This window comes from Doryrhamphus excisus, chromosome 14 (genome assembly GCF_030265055.1).
Source record: "Doryrhamphus excisus isolate RoL2022-K1 chromosome 14, RoL_Dexc_1.0, whole genome shotgun sequence".
Classification (NCBI taxonomy): domain Eukaryota; kingdom Metazoa; phylum Chordata; class Actinopteri; order Syngnathiformes; family Syngnathidae; genus Doryrhamphus; species Doryrhamphus excisus.
In genome coordinates, this window is record NC_080479.1 from 16,957,265 (window position 1) to 16,978,513 (window position 21,249).

The window sequence follows — 21,249 nt, forward strand, 5'->3', positions numbered from 1 at the left end:
GTCTCAGTTTTCTTCATGAATATAACTTCTTTGCTTATCTACATTTGTTGCTGTACAGATTATCAAATTGTAATGTAATGAATTTATAGTAGCAACAACAATTTCAAACGTTAGCATTGCTACCATTACCGGCTGTGAAATGTGGCGCGTGAAAGGAGCGTCCACTTCCTTATTTTACACCAATCACAGGCGGGCTGCATTCATGGAGATGAGAAGTCCAAACATCAACAGGAAACACAAGCAGGTCATTCTATGACGTACTTTTGTAGGATGCTTAGATATCAACGGCACATAACACATATTTGAAAGTTTTTCATAAAAGTAACTTTATAATAATTACTTTCCCTGTTAACTAATTACATTTATGATGAATGTCGTTACTAATTCAATTGACGTTTTGTACTCCTATTACCTATTATAGATGACAAGCTAGTGCTGAATCATCAATGTTAGCATTACTGATAACCTAGTGGCCAGTGTAGAATAATACATACCAGAACGTGTCTCCAGACTCATTAAATGTAACATTCCACAGCCGGGTACTCGAAGTTGTGATGTTTATTCTTCAAATGTTGCGGCAATCAGCTCCTACTCCTTCCTTACAGTAAACACTCATATTTTTTTGTTAATTGCGCCATTTTTGTTTAAATACTAGCCGTCTTCTTCTACTGCTGCTGCTGCTTCATTGTTGCTCGTACACCTCGCTGTTGCCCCCTGCAGGGCAGATGCAGTACTGCACGAATGAGCACTATGGTGTCTTTCACGTCATAGGATTAAAAAAAATACCGTTAATTTATTTAAAACTCTTAAGTATATCGAGGTACAGTATTACAGTCCACAGAGCTAATACAATATTAGCATGTTACTATTGCATTTTTAGTTATTTTCCATAAGTATATAAACACTTGACACTGCCATACTACCATTAGCATATAATTTTTAGCCATTTTCACAGGGAGACACATATAAACATTTAATACTATCATGCTAGCTATTAGCATGCTATCATTTGCATTGTTAGGAGCTGCAATTCTGAATATCAGAGAAGATTCCGAACCATTGCATAAACATTGATCATCACTTTTTTAAGCCATTTTCTTAGCATTGGTAGCATGCTAAATATTAAGATTTATGAGTATTTTTCCTGAATATGAACTTAAGCAGACACTTTGCGCTATCGTGGTAGGTTAGGTGTTAGCATTGCTAGGGTCGACATTATTTTGCTAGGTGTTAGCATACTACTATTAGCATAATATATTTTTTAGCCATTTTCACAGGGAGACACATGAACATTTAATACTATCATGCTAGCTATTAGCATGCTATCATTTGCATTGTTAGGAGTTGTTTATGAGTGAAAAACAAGCAATTCTGAATATCAGAGAAGAACATTGATCATCACTTTTTTTAGCCATTTTCTTAGCATTGGTAGCATGCTAAATATTAAGATTTATGGGTATTTTTCATGAATATGAACTTAAGCAGACACTTTGCGCTATCATGGTAGGCGTTAGCATTGCTAAGTAGACACTATTTTGCTAGGTGTTAGCATGCTACTATTAGCATAATATCATTTTAGCCATTTTCACAAGCAGACACATATGAACATTTAATACTATCATGCTAGCTATTAGCATGCTATCATTTGCATTGTTAGGAGTTGTTTATGAGTGAAAAACAAGCAATTCTGAATATCAGAGAAGAACATTGATCATCACTTTTTTTAGCCATTTTCTTAGCATTGGTAGCATGCTAAATATTAAGATTTATGGGTATTTTTCATGAATATGAACTTAAGCATCGTGGTAGGTTAGGCGTTAGCATTGCTAGGGTAGACACTATTTTGTTGGCAGAGGAAAAAGTAGTTCCCATCAACTGTGTATCTAAACAAGATCTCAGTAGTTGGGAGTTACTTCACTGTTTTGAATTGCTTTACACGTACTACTATACTGTAGTAGAATGTTGAAAAACACGAATATAAGTACACCATTTTATTAAGACTCACAGTAAAATGCAATTCCCCTCCTACCGTTCCACCATTATTATCTTATAGTGCTTTTCATCTCATAAAACTTCTTCATCCGACGGATAGGTTCCAAGCATAACGAACCCCTGTAGATCCATCTTTTACGTTGGCTTTCCTAAAGATGGCGACATGAACCGATATATTAATCACTTCTATATTGTAATTTCTTTTATGTACAAACAAATAACCACATGGTCCAGGCTGACTGTTATTAGTCTAATAAATATTAACTAATAAATATGAATATGATTCTACTGACCGCAAAGACGACCTGCATCAGGCTGCAGTCGATCAGCTGGACCGTACAGTTCTGCTGGACTCCATTTAAGTCCACTTGAAAACTTTGTCCAACCTTGTATTGGGTCTGGGGGGGGCAAGGCCAGACCTTTAAATAAAACCTGATGAAATCCCTGTGGGAAGCGTCGGCGATATCGTCCAAAGGATCAGGTACTGTCACACAAAAACAAAATAAGAATATGCATGATAATTGTCGTGGAAAACGGTTAGCATGCTAACATTAGCATGGTAGCATTTTTACCTATTTTCACAGGTCGGCGCATATATAACCAGTGATACACTTAAACATATATAAAAGCACGATTACGTATGCTAGGTGTTGGCATTAGCATGTTAGCATATTGTATTTTTAGTTTTTTTCCATAAGTAGACAAGTATATAAACACTTGACACTGCCATGCTAGGTGTTAGCATCTCTAGGGTAGACACTATTTTGCTAGGTGTTAGCATGCTACTATTAGCATGATATAATTTTTAGCCATTTTCACAGGGAGACACATATGAACATTTAATACTATCATGCTAGCTATTAGCATGTTATCATTTGCATAGCGCTATTGTGGTAGGTTATGTGTTAGCAATGCTAGGGTAGACACTATTTTGCTAGGTGTTAGCATGCTACTATTAGCATAATATAATTTTTTAGCCATTTTCACAGGGAGACACATATGAACATTTAATACTATCATGCTAGCTATTAGCATATTATCATTTGCATAGCGCTATTGTGGTAGGTTATGTGTTAGCAATGCTAGGGTAGACACTATTTTGCTAGGTGTTAGCATGCTATTAGCAGAACATAATATAAAAATAATGACCGTAAGTAGACACTTAATGCTATCGTGGTAGGTGTTAGCATTGCTAGGTAGACACTATTTTGCTTGGTGTTAGCATGCTACTATTAGCATAATATAATATAAAAAACAATGACCGCAAGTAGACACTTAGCGCTATCGTGGTAGGTGTTAGCATGTTAGCATTGCTCGGGTAGACACTATTTTGCTAGGTGTTAGCATGCTACTATTAGCATAACATAATATAAAAAATAATGACCGTAAGTAGACACTTAGCGCTATCGTGGTAGGTGTTAGCATGTTAGCATTGCTCGGGTAGACACTATTTTGGTCGGTGTTAGCATGTTAGCATTGCCAGCATGCTACTATTGGCATAGTAGCATTTTAAGCTGTTTGGTTAAGCTGCAATGTCTTAGACATCGTAAGGGAAAATAGGAAATAAGTGTGTATTGCTGCAAATGTGTTCCAGTCTGACAAAGTAAGTAACTTACAAGGTGTGCACACCAGGTGAAGATAACATAAGCCAACGTAGATCGGCACCTGATCGTCAACAAACACAAGAAATCTAACAAGAAACGAAAAACACATTGTGTTGAGTGATAATGATTGGAACACAACGTGTACCAAAACAAACCTGTGATGGTTCTTCTTGCTGGGGAGTTCTGCCAGAATGCCAGGCCGAAAGTGAACTTCATCCTTGCCCCCCACCACCACTCGAGCGCCGATATACAAGTAGTCCACCGTGGGGGTGCCGTCCATGGCCAGGTGGTGCGCGGGGACGATGCATTTGCCTTTCTGGTCCAGTTTGACTTTGTATTTGAACACATTGTCTGCTGGTGGAAAAACAAGACGAGTATAAGGCATTCAGAAGATGCATTCAAGGACCGTGACCAACACTGAACGATATTAACAGCAACACACACAGGCACCAGTCTTGTTTATGTCTTATTTTACCTACTTTATTGAGTAAAAGTAATGTTAAGGTGACTATAGGGGTGTTATTTCACATCTAGAGGTCTCTAATAATGCATTAAAAGGGTCATAAACATTCATTCATTTTCTACTGCTTATCCTGACGAGGGTCGCGGGGGTGTGCTGGAGCCTATCCCAGCTGTCTTTTGGGGCGAGAGGCGGGGTACACACTGGACTGGTGGCCAGCCAATCACAGGGCACATATAGACAAACACACCATTCACACTCACATTCATACTTATGGACAATTTGGAGTGGCTAATTAACCTAGCATGTTTTTGGAACGTGGGAGGAAAACGGAGATGCCAGAGGGTGGAATCAAACACGAGTCTCCTAACTGTGTGGCCTGTGCGCTAACCAATAGGTCATCGTGCAGCCGTATAATAGTGTCTGCCTATGAAAATGGCAAAAATGCTACAATGCTAACAAGCTAATGTTAACATGTTGATCGTGCTAAGTGTTCATATCAAGTGTATACCCATGAAAATGGATAAAAATGCCGCAGGTACACCCTGGACTGGTGGCCAGCCAATCACAGGGCACATATAGACAAACAACCATTCACACTCACATTCATACTTATGGACAATTTGGAGTGGCTAATTAACCTAGCATGTTTTTGGAATGTGGGAGGAAACCGGAGTACCCGGGGAGAACATGTAAACTCCACACAGAGATGGCCGAGGGTGGAATTGAACCCTGGTCTCCTAGCTGTGAGGTCTGCGCGCTAACCACTCGACCGCCGTGCCGCCCCCCAAAAATAGTTCACTTAATCAAAATAAAAGAAGTGTAATTTAATTGAATACGTTGTTACTTGGGTTTAGCCGATTAGCCGCTCCTTCTTACCCATTTTGATAATTCTCCTCACTTTCCCACGTTGCCAGCACAAACTGCTCTTCTTGGCCAAAACCTTCATCTTCTCCGTGATCTCAATGTCGAGCACCTTGATGGGGATCTTGGATGACATCTTTGAAGACTGGTCGAGGGATGATATGGCCACCGCCGCTTCGACTACAAGTGCGACAAACAGCAAAAAAAGTGCAACTGTTTAGCTACGTTTGTGACTGTAATTAAGACGTAGCTCTGGCGACATCTGCTGGACGAATTAAACATGACATGTTGCTAATACATTTCACTACGAGAACAAGCTAATTAAAATAACATCACAAATAATGAAATAATGAAAATACAATGCAAAACGATATCCAATCTTTTATATATTGTTATTCTATATTTTACTATTTTTTTATTTTACTCGGTTTCCGTAAGGAGTGACTGTCCGCCTTGCTACTGCTCGTCTGATATGTCCGTCTTTCAAATAAGTCCGACTGGAAACAACGACTGAACTACGCAGGGCCGGGACACGAATTGACATAATTCTTGTTGTAGGAAGCTATTTAGTAGTGTGTTCCTAGGTTTTTAATATCCCTTGATTTATTTTTTGTTGTTTTGTTTGGATTACTTGATAATATTTTCTTGTTAGTTATTTATTCATATTGACAGTTACTATGGTACCCATTATGTCATTGTATGGTCATATCACCTTGTACTAAAAAACAAACAAACCTTAGTGTGCCACAGGGGCCGTTTCAATTTGTACGGTAGTCATTATTATGGGATGCCAATAATTATCAACACAAATATACCAATAAGATGTACTGGGAGTTTGCATGACCTTACCGTTTTGTGCTGCAAGTCTTCTTTCCATTATCTTGCTTGCGGTGTCATTTTCTGGTGGTGTTCTCGTTTCCTTTGTCTTGCTTGCTGTGTCATTTTTTACTTCCTTTGTGTTGCTTGTGTTATTTTCCGCTCGTTTCATTTTGCCTGGGTCACTTTCTGTTTGTTTTCTTTTCTCGCTCATCTTGCTGATGTCATTTTCTGCCGGATTTTGTTTTTCCTGTGGCTCATTTTCTGCCAGTTGTCCTTTCTCTTTGGTTTTGCTTGCTGTGTCATTCTCAGCTGGTTCGTTTGCGTCCTTCCTTCGTTTTCTTGTTTCATTCGCCTTGCTTGTTGTGTCAGTTTCTGCCAGTTGTCTCTTTTCCTTGTCGACGGTGTTGCTTGGCACTATATTTGTTTCTTTTGCCTTGCTTGCCGTGTCATTTTCTGCTTGTTTTCTTGTTTCCTTCGCCTTGCTTGTTGCGGCAGTTTCTGCCGGTTGTCTTTTTACCTTGTCGACGGCGTTGCTTGGCACTATTTTTGTTTCTTTAACCTTGCTTGCTGTGTCATTTTCTGGATGTCTTTTTTCATTTTTCATGCTTGTGTCATTTTCTGCTTGTTTTCTTGTTTCCTTCGCATTACTTGTTGTGTCAGTTTCTGCTAGTTGTCTCTTTTCCTTGTTGACGGTGTTGCTTGGCACTATTTTTGTTTCTTTTGCCTTGCTTGCCGTGTCATTTTCTGGGTGTATTTTTTCCTTTTTCATGCTTGTGACATTTTCTGCTTGTTTTCTTTTCTCCATTGTACTGCTTGCGGTGCCATTTTCTGATCCTTCCTTTGCGTTGCTCGTGTTATTTTCCGCTCGTTTCATTTTGCCTGGGTCACTTTCTGTTTGTTTTCTTTTCTTGTTCAACTTGTTGATGTCATTTTCTGCTGGATTTTGTTTTACCTGTGGCTCATTTTCTGCCAGTTGTCCCTTTTCTCCGGTTTTGCTTGCTGTATCATTCTCAGCTGGTTCGTTTGCTTCTTTCCTTCGTTTTCTTGTCGTGTCAGTTTCTGCTAGTTTTCTTTTTTCCTTGTCGACGGTGTTGCTTGGCACTATTTTTGTTTCTTTCGCCATGCTTGCCGTGTCATTTTCTGGGTGTCTTTTTTCCTTTTTCATGCTTGTGTCATTTTCTGCTTGTTTTCTTTTCTCCGTTGTCTTGCTTGCTGTGCCACTTTCTGCCGTGCAGTACGCGTCTTCTTCGCTTACTTGGCTGTTCATTCTTACTGGGTCATTTTCTGCTTTCTTCATCTTTGAAGTGTCACTTTCAGCGTCTTTTATCTCTGTTTTTCTGTGTTCCTTTGTCTTGCTCACAAAGTCTTTCTCAAGACGGCTGGTTTCAGGTGAGGAAATATTTGACTCCACTGCGTTGTCAGATGGCGTTTCCTTCATGAGACGTCTTCTTTTGCTTGAGGATGACTCCATAGAATAATGTCCCAAATCGGACAAAAAGGGGCTTAAGCAGTCTTGCTTACTGCGGTGATCGCCAGGACTTTGTTGAGGCAAATCCTGTACTTTGCGTCTGGTCAAGTCCGCCTCAGATTGTGTTGGTACAGAGGTCTCGTTGTCATTTAATGAAATGTTGCACCATGATGGGCTACGAGGGATTGGCGTCTCAGAATCACACGGGGAAGAACCGATTTCTGCAATGGGGAAAAGGTACGCGTGTAACTCTTCAACGGGAAAAAAACTACTTTTTTACTTCAATTAATGCACATCAACTTCATCTACTCATTTACCGTAGACATTATCGTCATCAGAATCTGATGTGTATGTTTCTTTGTATTCCCACCCCAGTAAAGCGTACTGCTCCTTCACAATGACTTCACACTCAGCGACAGACCTGCAAGACAACGTCACATAACTGAGTAGTCTGATACTTTTTTCATATGCAGCTTTAATACTCCAAGCGACATTACCTTTGGTAATGGTAATGGTTTTATTTCATTTGAACATGCATCAGATTACAATTGAATGCATCCCATAATCAGTTCACAGTTCCACATGTCCAAAAGGAGTAGGAAGAAGCAAAGCTTATTAAATCCTACCCATCCATCTGGTGCTTTTACAATCAGTAACTGTTACATTTGTTCACTTCCTGCTTTCCTAATATAATTTAAGTTTTTTTTTTGTTTGTTTTTTTTTTGTTTTAATTTTGTTTTTTGTTTTATTTAGTTTTATTTTTTAATTTAATTTAATTTAATTTTTAGTACTATTTTTATTTTTATTGATTTTAATTTGTACTCCGGTCTCCTCCCACATTCCAAAAACACGCTAGGTTAATTGGTAATGGTTTAATTTCATTTGAACATGCATCAGATTACAATTGAGTGCATCCCATAATCAGTTCACAGTTCCACATGTCCAAAAGGAGTAGGAAGAAGCAAAGCTTATTAAATCCTACCCCTCCATCTGGTACTTTTACAATCAGTAACTGTTACATTTGTTCACTTCCTGCTTTCCTAATATAATTTAAGTTGTTTTTTTGTTTGTTTGTTTTTTGTTTTATTTTTTTTATTTTATTTAATTTTATTTACTTATTTATACTTTGGAGTGGTAAGTTACTGTGTGATGAGTTTAGTGGGTTTTTTTTGCAAGCATAAACATGGCTAAATAAACTAATAGACATGTCTATAGACTTAGACATGTTGTTTTCTATAATAGACATGTTTTTGGAATGTGGGAGGAAACCGCAGTACCCGGAGAAAACCCACGCATGCACGGGGAGAACATGCAAACTCCACACAGAGATGGCCGAGGGTGGAATTGAACCCTGGTCTCCTAGCTGTGAGGTCTGCGCGCTAACCACTCGTTCATAATGTCGTTTAAATGTGTGTTTAAGAAAGCTGAATCCTACTGTGTTTAGTGTTTACATTTCAATAAATATTTGTTTGAACATGAGACCTGTAATATTTGTTATCATTGTCATTTTTTCATGTAAATGAGGAAGCAAATGCAGTATCGGCCACAAATATCAGCCTAAGCAAAATCAGCCATCGGCTAAGTTTGATGGGAAAAAATCGGTATCGGCATCAGCCCGAAAAAAACGTATCGGTCGATCCCTACACTTAATGCACGGCGGTGTCAGTTACGTGTGTGTACAGGAAGCATACACATAATTCACACATATACACTAAATTGCTTCCTCCATTTTCAACTCCTCAAACTGTGCAAAAAGTAAATACAAAGTCACTCACTTGCAGAGTTTCAGAAGACGTTCAGCTAGTTTTTTCCTCCTGTCCAACAGACTCCTTAAAAGACTACATTTCTCCAGCACCTCGGGTGAAATCACGCCAATGTTTTGGACTCGCTCTGAAATCCAACTCTGGAGCTCTTCTTTGGTCATTTCCATCTCATCCCCTTCCATGATAACTGTAACACATAGGGTTCAAATATATCAGACATTTTTTTATGAAATTTAAAATGAATTAGAACAATTTTCGAGTGAGCATTCACTGTAATCATATGGTTGTATGGTCATATCACCTCGTAATTCGGTATGGGACAAAAAAACAAACAAACAAACAAACAAACAAAAAAAAACCTTAAACTATATTAGGAAAGCAGGAAGTGAACAAATGTAACAGTTACTGATTGTAAAAGTACCAGATGGAGGGGTAGGATTTAATAAGCTTTGCTTCTTCCTACTCCTTTTGGACATGTGGAACTGTGAACTGATTATGGGATGCATTCAATTGTAATCTGATGCATGTTCAAATGAAATAAAACCATTACCATTGCAAATTAACATAGCATGTTCTTAGAATGTGGGAGGAAACCGGAGTACAAATAAATAAAAAGTAAAAATAGAAAAAAATACAAAATAATATATAATAAAATGTAATATCATATAATGAAATATAATAAAATGTAAAAGTTGAAAAATAAAAAAAATATATAAAAAAAACAACTTAAACCATATTAGGAAAGCAGGAAGTAAACAAATGTAACTGTTACTGATTGTAAAACTACTAGATGGAGGGGTAGGATTTAATAAACTTTGCTTCTTCCTACTCCTTTTGGACATGTGGAACTGTGAACTATTATGGGATGCATTCAATTGTAATCTGATGCATGTTCAAATGAAATAAAACCATTACCATTACTATACCGTTAGTAAACTACATGTATTGTGTATTATTTGTCATGGCTGTCTAGCCCAGCTGAATTAGTCATTGAATAACACTGATGTGTTCATTATCTCTCGTCAGCTTTGTTTACACACCGTCTACGTCGTTTTTTAAGATATTTAGACAGTATCATTTCACACCTATATGTTCAAACAGCTAACGCTTAGGTTCGTATAGCAAAAAAACAAAATGGCTGTCACTGCTGATATAGATAAATGTATTTTTATATCGTATAGAACAATACGTTTTCCCATCATTTAAAACCATTTGCCTGTAATCTACGATGTCCCACATCCAGTCCGAAAATCATAGCTGGTGCGTAAAATTTAAACTTTAAAAGTACAAGCATTTTTTTAAGCTTTCAATTTGGTTAAAAAAAACGTACAAAATCTCACCCTTTGTAAAAAAAAAGAAAACAAAACAGTGTCCTGAAAGTGTAGGTCTTCTTCCTCGAATCCTTCCAACTGAAAAGGCGATGCTCACTGCTGCCACCTGTGTTTGTTTGACGGAACAACAACGTACAACGGCTCCTTCTGATATGCAAATGACCCAAGCTGCCTTCACGTGTCATCCACAGAGTGCGGTATACCCCATTAGGTATGAGGCGTCGGCGGTGTGTTCAGGTGAGCAACCGGTGATAAGTCCGTCATAAATGGCCGTGTCGAAATTCGGGGTCTGCGTTTGTGGGGTTCGTGACGTCACAGTGGCGCGTGAAGGTTGTAAAAATTACAAAGTCCGCCAAAACTCCTCCAAATGAGTCCTCCTTCTCCGGTGAATGGTAATCTGCATTCAAACCATCCTAAAAAAAACCGTTTATAACTGTTGTGCTCTTGTGTTTACAATTCTACTGCTTCTGTCTTGAGAGCAGTCTTGGAGGAAAGGCATGGGCTCACAAGCATATACAGTTATTGGTCGATCCCCCCCCCAGAAAGAAAGTAATTTAAACCGGTCTGGAAAAGGTTCTAAAGCCATTTCTAATATTTTGGGACTCCAGCTAACCATAGTGAGAGCCTTTATCCACAAATGGCCAAAACATGGAACAGTGGTGAACCAAATGACTCAGAATGCGGCAAGGACTCATCCAAGGGGTCACAAAAGACCCCACAGCAACATCCAAAGAACTGCAGGCCTCACTTGCCAAGAGTTCCCAGACCAAAACCACTGCTGAACCAAAAAAAAAAATTAGGGTAGCCTCAAAAAAACTATTGATGATTGATTTGATTGAAATATTCTGTGGTCTGAAGAGAGAAAAGTTGAACTTTTTGGAAAGTGTGTGCTTCATTACATTATGAAGTGTAACGCCATATTAAAAAAATATATCAGTAAAATATGGTGGTGTTAGTGAAATGACCTGGAGTGTTTTGCTGCTTCAGGACCTGGAAGACTTGCTGTGATAAATGGAACCTTGAATTCAGCTATTTACCAAAAATTCCCAGAACATCATCCAACAGTCAAATATGGTGGTGGTAGTGTGATGGTCTGGAGCTGTTTTGCTTTGCTTCAGGAACTGGAAGACTTGCTGTGATAAATGGAACCTTGAATTCAGCTATTTACCAAAAATTCCCAAAACGTCATAGCAACAGTAAAATATGGTGGTGGTAGTGTAACAACCTCAGATGTTTTGCTGCTTCAGGACCTGGAAGACTTGCTGTGATAAATGGAATCATGAATTCTGCTATTTACCAAAAATTCCCAGAACATCATAGCAACAGTAAAATATGGTGGTGGTAGTGTGATGGTCTGGGGTTGTTTTGCTGCTTCAGGACCTGGAAAACTTGCTGTGTAAATGGAACCTTGAATTCCGCTGTTTAACAAAAGAATCCCAGAACATAATGCCAACAATCAAATATGGTGGTGGTAGTGTGATGGTCTGGGGCTGTTATGCTGCTTCAGGACCCGGAAGACTTGCTGTGATAAATGGAACCTTAAATTCCACTGTTTACAAAAAAAATCCCAGACCATAATGCCAATAGTCAAATTTGGTGGTGGTAGTGTGATGGTCTGGGGCTGTTTTGCTGCTTCGGGACCCGGAAGACTTGCTGTGATAAATGGAACCATTAATTCAGCTATTTACCAAAAAGAATCCCACAAGCAACAGTAAAATATGGTGGTGGTAGTGTGATGGTCTGGGTCTGTTTTGCTGCTTCAGGAACTGGAAGACGTGCTGTGATAAAAGGAACCATGAATTCTGCTGTTTACCGAAAAATCCCAAGTAAAATAAAAACAAGATTTTCCTCATAACATTAAAATATTATGCTCATCGGGTAATTCATAGTCCACCTTAAGCACCTAAAAGAAAAAAAACTGAAAAAAAACATTTATTTTACTTTGCAAATAATGTATAACATTAATATGATATATGAACCAGATACATACAATGCCCTTGAAAAGGTACAAACAAAATAATTTAGACATACATTTAAACCAGAAGCCTTGATCTGCTGCCATGTGTTGTGTTTAAAAAAAAAAAACAAAAAACGAGTTTTTAAATAAAATCCACACACTTACATTCAATAAAGATACACTAATCTTGTTTATTGTTGCAATGATGCTACCCTCATAATAGTTACCGTGGATTGGACATAATCTGTTTACATTCTTGCAGGAAATATACTGTAGTTTAATCAAATTATACACGGAAGTATAACAAGTAACATGTACTACATGTAACATTTGGCTTCAGCCATGTTGTGTGAAACATTATCGATATATCAGTGTGTGTACAATAATAAAAAGTTTCATAGGATTCGGTTTGTGATGAAAAATATGTCCCGGTTAGTGTACGGTACGGCCAAATAGTGAATGGATGGATGGTAGTTTTTAAGATTTGGGACACTATAGGCAGATTGTTGAAACCTTTTAAATCATCTTTATTATGATGTGTGTGTGTTTTTTTGTTCACAAAACACATTCAGAATGATGACTAACTCAAATTAAACCATTACCATTACCAATTAACATAGAATGTTTTTGGAATGTGGTAGGTAACCGGAGTACGAATAAAAACAAATAAAAACTAAAAATAGTTGTAAAAAATAAAAATAAAATTAAAAATAAAATTAATTTTTTTTTAATTTTTTAAAATGTTAAAAAATAAAAAAACAAACAAAAAAACAACTTAAACTATATTAGGAAAGCAGGAAGTGAGCAAATGTAACAGTTACTGATTGTAAAAGTACCAGATGGAGGGGTAGGATTTAATAAGCTTTGCTTCTTCCTACTCCTTTTGGACATGTGGAACTGTGAACTGATTATGGGATGCATTCAATTGTAATCTGATGCATGTTCAAATGAAATTAAACCATTACCATTACCAATTAACATAGAATGTTTTTGGAATGTGGGAGGAAACCGGAGTACGAATAAAAACAAATAAAAACTAAAAATAGTTGTAAAAAATAAAAATAAAATTAAAAATAAAATTAATTTTTTTTTAATTTTTTAAAATGTTAAAAAATAAAAAAACAAACAAAAAAACAACTTAAACTATATTAGGAAAGCAGGAAGTGAGCAAATGTAACAGTTACTGATTGTAAAAGTACCAGATGGAGGGGTAGGATTTAATAAGCTTTGCTTCTTCCTACTCCTTTCGGACATGTGGAACTGTGAACTGATTATGTGATGCATTCAATTGTAATCTGATGCATGTTCAAATGAAATAAAACCGTTACCATTACAATTTGATTTGAAATGACAGAAACCCGCCCATTCATTCATCTAGCAACAAGTGTTGTATTGTATACTCCCTAAAAATGGATTTTCTGGAGTACATCTTGTAGGATTTACTGTTTATTCTCTCATAGTAGCAACTAAAAATCGACCAATTTTGCTTTTAAACATGACAAGTTAAGTTAGGCTTGAAAAATGTCTTCTTCGGTTCTTCGGTTTTTCTCAGGCTGCCCCTGAAGTCAAGTCCTGTGTGTGTGTGTGGGGGGGGGGGGGGGGGGGGGGCGCCTTGCACTTTAGCACATTTGTACAATTCACTGGAAAAGAAAGCTAGTAATATAAAAGTATACCAAGAATGAATGGATAAAAGGGGAGTTTTTTTCCAGAGAGAGGGGCGGGGTAGGGGGGTTTAAAGGCTTGCTCATGGGGGCCGCTCATTTAGTGTTCACCTGCGTCTGCTTCTCTTCTCCTTAGTTCCAAAAATCTTGGCATATGCGCTAGTCGTATGGAGCCGCGGTGAATCCACTCTTTGTGCTTATCGAACTGGGGAAACGACAGCATGACAACACGTGTCATCCAAAACAATACGGATAGCAAATATTATTATTATTATTATTATTATTATTATTATTATTAAGTCAGTATAGAAAGGCAGGACTAACCTCAAAAAACACCATAATCAGGCTAGAGTCCACCATCTCCACCTTGCACTTGTGATGATCTCCGTTGAACTCCACCGAGGCAATCTGGCCGGGTTTGTACTGGGTTAAATGGGGGTACGGCCAATCTCTTAAGTACTGCTGCATAAAACGCTGGTGAGCCTCGTCTTGAATGTCGTCTACGGGGTCTGGTACTGATGGGAGACATGAGGAAAAAACGGGTTGGGTCTCATCCTTTGTTGACTTTGACTTTGTTAGACAGCAAACAAACGGGTTACACGGTGGTCGAGTGGTGAGCACCCAGGCCTCACAGCTAGGAGACCCGAGTTCAATTCCACCCTCGGCCATCTCTGTGTGGAATTTGCATGTTCCGGAATACCCGGAGAAAACGCATGCACGGGGAGTTGAACTCGGGTCTCCTAGCTGTGAGGCCTGCGCACTAACCACTTTCTATGCCGCATGTCCTCCAACGAACTTCTTAAGTCAGACACAATGCAGAATGGGAAACTTCAAAACTCATATTGGTACTTCTTTGTATATTTTTAGGTACACCTTTGGAGTGTTAAGTTACTGTGTGATGAGTTTTGTGTTTTTTTTGCAAGCATAAACATGGCTAAATAAACTAATAGACATAGACATGTTGTTTATGGAAACTGGAGTACCCGGAGAAAACCCACGCATGCACGGGGAGAACATGCAAACTCCACAAAGAGATGGCCGAGGGTGGAATTGAACTCGGGTCTCCTAGCTGTGTGGCCTGCGCGCTAACCACTTTCTATGCCGCATGTCCTCCAATGAACTGCTTTGCTCAGACACAATGCAGAATGGGAAACTTCAAAACTCATATTGGTACTTCTTTGTATATTTTTAGGTACACCTTTTGAGTGTTAAGTTACTGTGTGATGAGTTTAGTGTTTTTTTTGCAAGCATAAACGTGGCTAAATAAACTAATAGACATAAAGACGTTGTTTTCTATGATAGACATGGTTTTGGAATGTGGGAGGAAACGGGAGTACCCGGAGAAAACCCACGCATGCACAGGGAGAACATGCAAACTCCACACCAAGGGTGGAATTGAACTCTGGTCTCCTAGCTGTATGGCCTGCACGCTAACCACTTTCTATGTCGCATGTCCTCCAATGAACTGCTATGCTCAGACACAATGCAGAATGGGAAACTTCAAAACTCATATTGGTACTTCTTTGTATATTTTTAGGTACACCTTTGGAGTGTTAAGTTACTGTGTGATGAGTTTAGCGGGTTTTTTTTGTGCAAGCATAAACATGGCTAAATAAACTAATAGACATAAACATGTTTTCTATAATAGACATGTTTTTGGAATGTGGGAGGAATTGAACTCGGGTCTTCTAGCTGTGAGACCTGCATGCTAACCACTCGTCCACCGTGCAACATTGTAACATTGTCCCTAATAAATAAATGAATAAATAGTTTGAAAAATTTAACACTTTTTCATTGGTGTTTTACATGCAAGAGAATTAAATTTCACCAATTTTTCTGCTATAATTATGTCAATATAATCAGGGATTTAAAATACATGGGGGCGGGCGGGGGGGGGGGGCCCTCAAACTTACATGGTCTGCACACCAGGTGAAATAACGTTAAGCCGATGTAGATTGGCTTGTGGCTGTCCAGGAACACCAAAAACCTGCAAATTGAATTAAACGTTAGTATGACTTAAAAAAAAAATTTAAATTCTACAGTGCTTAAATCACACGCCATGTTCATTTTTAAATATATGAAAACATAAATAAATACTATTAATAAATGATCAGTCTTCTTAGGTCTCTGGTGATGTGGTAGTTTCTGTTATGTGGACTGCCAGCCAGTCTGAAGGGTTTTTTTTTTTTATTGTAAAGGATTTGGAACATAAATGCACCCTTTACTTCCTTCTCCCGAAGACACTTTCCGACACTTTTCGACACTTTCCGGCACACCTGAGGCGGTTCTTTCTGCAGGGGAGCTCTGCCAGGATACCGGCTCTGAACAGGTTGGCGTCATCTTGGTTCTTGACCACCACGCGGGCGCCTACGTACAGCTGCTCCAGCCTTGGCATGCCGTCGAAAGCCATGTGGTGTCCCGAGACCAGACTCTTCCCTTTCTCTTCAAACATCACCTTGTACTTCACTCGTCCGTCTTCTGCAAACACCCAAAAAGTTCATCAAATCAAAATTCGTTTTAATGATTCCAAAGTGTCTTTTCTTCCTACCCTTGGTGACGATCTCCACAACTTTCCCTCGTTGCCATCTTAAGTTCTTCTTCCTGGCCAGCACGACCATGTCCACTTTGATCTCTTCCTCAGGCAGATCAGGACGGACCTTAACGGTCTCGTGTGGAGTGTACGCAAACACTGACGAATCAATGATGGGGGTGTGTTCTGTGAAAATAGACAAGGGGTGGTGTGGGGGTTTATTAATAAACACAGAATATGATGGGATTTGACATAATGAAAAGGAACATTTGTACCTCAAATGCATCACAACACTGTCCGCAACAGAACTAAACACGCCGAAAAGGCAACCTCATTCATTCATTTTCTACCGCTTTTTCCTCACGAGGGTCGCCGGAGGGTGCTGGAGTCTATCCCAGCTGTCTTCAGGCGAGAGGCGGGGTTACACCCTGGACTGGTCGCCAGCCAATCGCAGGGCACATATAGACAAACAACCATTCACACTCACATTCATACCTATGGACAATTTGGAGTCGCTAATTAACCTAGCATGTTTTTTGGAATGTGGGAGGAAAACCGGAGTACCCGGAGAAAACCCACGCATGCACGGGGAGAACATGGAAACTCCACACAGAGATAGCCGAGGGTGGAATTGAACTCGGGTCTCCTAGCTGTGTGGCCTGCGCACTCACCACTTTCTATGCCGCATGTCCTCCAATGAACTGCTTTGCTCAGACACAATGCAGAATGGGAAACTTCAAAACTCATATTGGTACTTCTTTGTATATTTTTAGGTACACCTTTGGAGTGTTAAGTTACTGTGTGATGAGTTAAGTGTTTTTTTTTGCAAGCAAAAACATGGCTAAATAAACTAATAGACATAAACATGTTGTTTTTTATAATAGACATGTTTTTGGAATGTGGGAGGAATTGAACTCGGGTCTCTTAGCTGTGAAGTCTAACGACGCTAACCACTCGACCGCCGTGCAGCCTGGGATTTGACATAATGTAGAAAATAAATGAATGAACGAATGAAATGCGGCTGCACGGCGGTGGTGTGGTTAGCGCGCAGACCTCACAGCTAAGAGACCCAGGTTCAATTCCACCCTCGGCCATCTCTGTGTGGAGTTTGCATGTTCTCCCTGTGCATGAGTGGGTTTTCTCCGGGTACTCCGGTTTCCTCCCACATTCCAAAAACATGCTAGGTTAATTGGTGACTCCAAATTGTCCATAGGTATGAATGTGAGTGTGAATGGTTGTTTGTCTATATGTGCCCTGTGATTGGCTGGCCACCAGTCCAGGGTGTACCCCGCCTCTCGCCCAAAGACGGCTGGGATAGGCTCCAGCACCCCCGCGACCCTTGTGAGGATAAGCGGCAAAAAATGAATGAATGAATGAAATGCTGTTTTTGTGAGGAGAATGAACATTTGTCGGAGTACCTTAAATGCATCACAACACTGCTCCCCAAGAGAACTAAATACATCGAAAAAAGGCGAACTGAAACACCGGGGAAAGTTGGCCAAAAAAAAAATGTTAATAGGAAACTCACGGCGTGTTAAGTGGAAGCTAGCTGAGTTAGCTTAGTTTAGCAGAGCATGCTAGTGTGAAGACCAAGTCTTCCTTAAATCACAAACATGGCCATTTCGGTGACTGTGAATCACAATAAGGACGCCATCTTGGAGAGGTTTTTCGGCTTTGCAAAGGCAGTTGGATCGATTGGGAGACCAGAATGGACACTAGGGTGGTCCGGTCTATTGGAATGTGGCTGTCCCGAACTAACCCAAACAATATTCTTAATCTGACCCCTGGTCTAGGACCTTGAGAAGGACCCAAACTACTTTCTATAATGAGTAATACTAGTGTAAAGGTGACTATAGGGGTGTTATTTCATGTCTAAAGGGCTCTAATGATGTTAAAAAAAATACAAATACAGTATAGACAATCTTTCTATGCTCAAACGCCAAAAATATTCAATTAATTTATAATTAAGGAATCCTACTTAGTGGAAATTCACATATCACTGTTGGGTATTGAAATAATTAACCGTGATAAACGAGGGATTTGTGTATAGATATAGAAATATGAAGGAAAATTAGCCTTGAAAATGAAGGACTTACCAAGATTGTTGGTAGTTTTCGGTCTCTTTGAAGACGAAATATCGGAATCACTGGAGTCATCGTGTCGGTCCTGATAATCCGAATCTGAGCTGCTGAGCGATTCATCTTCACTGTAGAACTGCGACGGCGTCGGCGGTCGAAGAGCACTGATCTTATATTCGGGAAGCCTGACCAAAGACACTTCGACTCGTTTCGATAAGCCATATTCCAAGTGTGCCCTTTTGTAAGGAAATCCGCTCGTGGAGGGACCCGACTCTGGCATATTTTCTATGAAAACAGCAAAATCAGTTATGAATATATATAATGGGTAATTAGCAAAACTAACATCAAACACACACTTACCGTATTCTATCCTTTCCCTTTTTACAACGGGCTCTTGGAATGGTGACATCCTCATCTCCAATTGATCCCCCATCTCCATGACTTCTCAAAAACCGCCAATCCACCTCTGCCGCAAACACAATTTGTGAAAGATGTGTTATTTTTCTTCATTCATTAATTTTCTACTGCTGGAGCCTATCCCAGTTGTCTTCGGGCGAGAGGCGTGGTACACCCTGGACTGGTGGCCAGCCAATCACAGGGCACATATAGACAAACAACCATTCACACTCACTTTCATACCTATGGACAAATTGGGAGTCGCTAATTAACCTAGCATGTTTTTGGAACGTGGGAGGAAACGAGTCCAGTGTGTAACCCCGCCTCTCGTCTGAAGAAAGCTGGGATAGGCTCCAGCACACCCCTCACGTGAGGATAAGCAATAGAAAATGAATGAATTAATTAATTTTACACAGTAAAATACGAATATGCTGTAAGAAAGTCAATACTGACTGTCGATCCGGCAGTTCCTCATATTTATAACAATACGACAACATTGTGACGCTGCTTTGACGTAAGTTACAATCAGCTATACAAGATGACATATATTTGACTTATTTTTACTATGTGAAAAGTTTAACGTGATAATTGTGGTTAGCCTGACCGAACCAAGTCAAGTGTCAACATAATAATAATCAAGTTGACCAAAAACAGCACCACTTCGAACCAAATAATACATACATTTAACGCTAGCTGAGTCTGGTGTCATTTCCCTCACAGCCGAGAGTCAAAATTGAGCCTTTACGGGTAAACCGCGTCAGTTAACCGTTCACGGAACCCCCCACTAGAATGAATGGGAATCCACGGTTACTTTTATGTACCCGATTCAGCAAACAGCACTTATTAGTATTCACGTTCACTTACCTGACTTAACGGTTCTTCAATGCGGTCCTCTTTAGTGTCGTTAGCCCGTTGGAGCTAGCTGCCCCGCTAGCACGTAGCTAAGTTACCGCCTTGGATAATGGCCTCGATAATACTCTTGAACTACTTATACGAATAACTATAAACCATCAGGATTTAGTAAGATTACCTCATTCAACCACTTAAATATTTGTGTAATTGTTGTGTAAAGTATGCAACTCGTTCGTACATTTGCCTTGTGGTTGTTAGCAAAAAAGCGTCCTATTATTCACGTATTCTTTCACTTTGTCACGACATCTGTGTGATGACTACGCCACCTACTGGCATGGAGGATGAATTGTTTTTTTACCAAGTCACAATAATTCTTCATTTCTGAAGATATTAACATCAAATCATCATACATTTGAGCCCAAGTGCAGTTATTGTGTACGTTTTTCAATTTCTTTAATATTTTTGTGGACTGCAATATATTGTTAAATCAAAAGGATTAAAGGATTAAATATTAATAAATTGAATATTTTCATAGCATTCATTACAGCACCGGAAACCTGTTTAAGACCTCCTAAATGAGTTATTTAACATTATTAGAGAACTCTAGACGTGAAATAACACCCCTATAGTCACATTTGCACTCATATTACCAAATATTGTAGACAAAATATAAGAAAATAAGACATAAATAAAGCTAAATAAAATTCCATAGAACAGGTAAGGTGTAGCTTGAACTTTTCCCTGGCAGAGCAAATCAGTTAAGCAGGTAAGGGCATTTACATCAAAATAAAATTAAAAAATAAATAAAATAAAATAAAATACAATAAAATGAAATAAAATAAAATAAAATAAAATAAAGTAAAATTTTAATTTAATTTAAAACTTTATGACTTTCTAAATACAATCTTTACCATTATTAGAGCCCTGCATATATGAAATAACACCCCTACAGTCACATTTACATTCTTATTATTCTTTGTTTACATCTTATTGCGCAACTAAAATATGGTGGTGGTAGTGTGACGTCTGGGGCTGTTTTGCTGATTCAGGAGCTGGAAGACTTGCTGTGATAAATGGAACCATGAATTCTAAAATAAATTAAAATTAAAATTAAAATTAAAATTAAAATTAAAATTAAAATTAAAATTAAAATTAAAATTAAAATTAAAATTAAAATTAAAATTAAAATTAAAATTAAAATTAAAATTAAAATTAAAATTAAAATTAAAATTAAAATTAAAATTAAAATTAAAATCAATCCCATCAATCATACTAGAATGGATATTGTACGTTAGCAGGTCCAACCTCAAAATATCACTTCACAAGTGTTCTTCTGGACAAATGAACATTTCCCCCAAACATCCCACACGGAGGAAATTATGGGAGTCGTAAAAAGGGAGCAACTTTAAATTGTCTGATTTTCATTTCCTGTGGGCGTAATAGCCCGGTGACACAGTACCTACATCCATTCAGT

General features: G+C 38.7%; 2 protein-coding genes across 7 annotated transcripts; both read right to left on the reverse strand.

The window, feature by feature from the left end:
* Nucleotides 1-996: 996 nt before the first annotated feature.
* Nucleotides 997-10,466, reverse strand: LOC131101683 (histone-lysine N-methyltransferase SETDB1-A-like). Of its 5 annotated transcripts, none has more exons than XR_009119266.1 (9): nucleotides 10,311-10,466; nucleotides 8,983-9,157; nucleotides 7,525-7,628; nucleotides 5,770-7,428; nucleotides 4,936-5,100; nucleotides 3,752-3,950; nucleotides 3,609-3,657; nucleotides 2,286-2,476; nucleotides 997-2,141 (listed from the first exon to the last, which is right to left on the reverse strand). XR_009119266.1 is itself a non-coding variant. In XM_058047014.1 (9 exons), the coding sequence occupies exons 2-9, from the start codon at nucleotides 9,150-9,152 to the stop codon at nucleotides 2,043-2,045; spliced, it is 2,658 nt and encodes an 885-aa protein (XP_057902997.1). In that variant the 5' UTR covers nucleotides 9,153-9,157; nucleotides 10,311-10,466; the 3' UTR covers nucleotides 997-2,042. The 5 variants fall into 5 exon arrangements, 4 of the variants coding, with proteins under 4 accessions (XP_057902997.1, XP_057902995.1, XP_057902996.1 ...); XM_058047014.1 differs by having other exon boundaries at nucleotides 3,609-3,682; nucleotides 3,752-3,947; XM_058047012.1 differs by having other exon boundaries at nucleotides 1,001-2,141; nucleotides 3,609-3,682.
* Nucleotides 10,467-13,688: 3,222 nt separating this feature from the next.
* On the reverse strand, nucleotides 13,689-20,088 carry LOC131101731 (histone-lysine N-methyltransferase SETDB1-B-like). 2 transcript variants are annotated; one of them, XM_058047068.1, is made up of 8 exons: nucleotides 19,788-20,088; nucleotides 18,888-18,993; nucleotides 18,546-18,812; nucleotides 16,468-16,635; nucleotides 16,196-16,397; nucleotides 15,833-15,906; nucleotides 14,244-14,434; nucleotides 13,689-14,124 (listed from the first exon to the last, which is right to left on the reverse strand). In XM_058047068.1, exons 2-8 carry the CDS (start codon nucleotides 18,964-18,966, stop codon nucleotides 14,020-14,022), a joined length of 1,086 nt encoding a protein of 361 aa, XP_057903051.1. In that variant the 5' UTR covers nucleotides 18,967-18,993; nucleotides 19,788-20,088; the 3' UTR covers nucleotides 13,689-14,019. The 2 variants fall into 2 exon arrangements, with proteins under 2 accessions (XP_057903051.1, XP_057903052.1); XM_058047069.1 differs by lacking the exon at nucleotides 19,788-20,088 and adding an exon at nucleotides 19,605-19,713.
* Nucleotides 20,089-21,249: the final 1,161 nt, after the last annotated feature.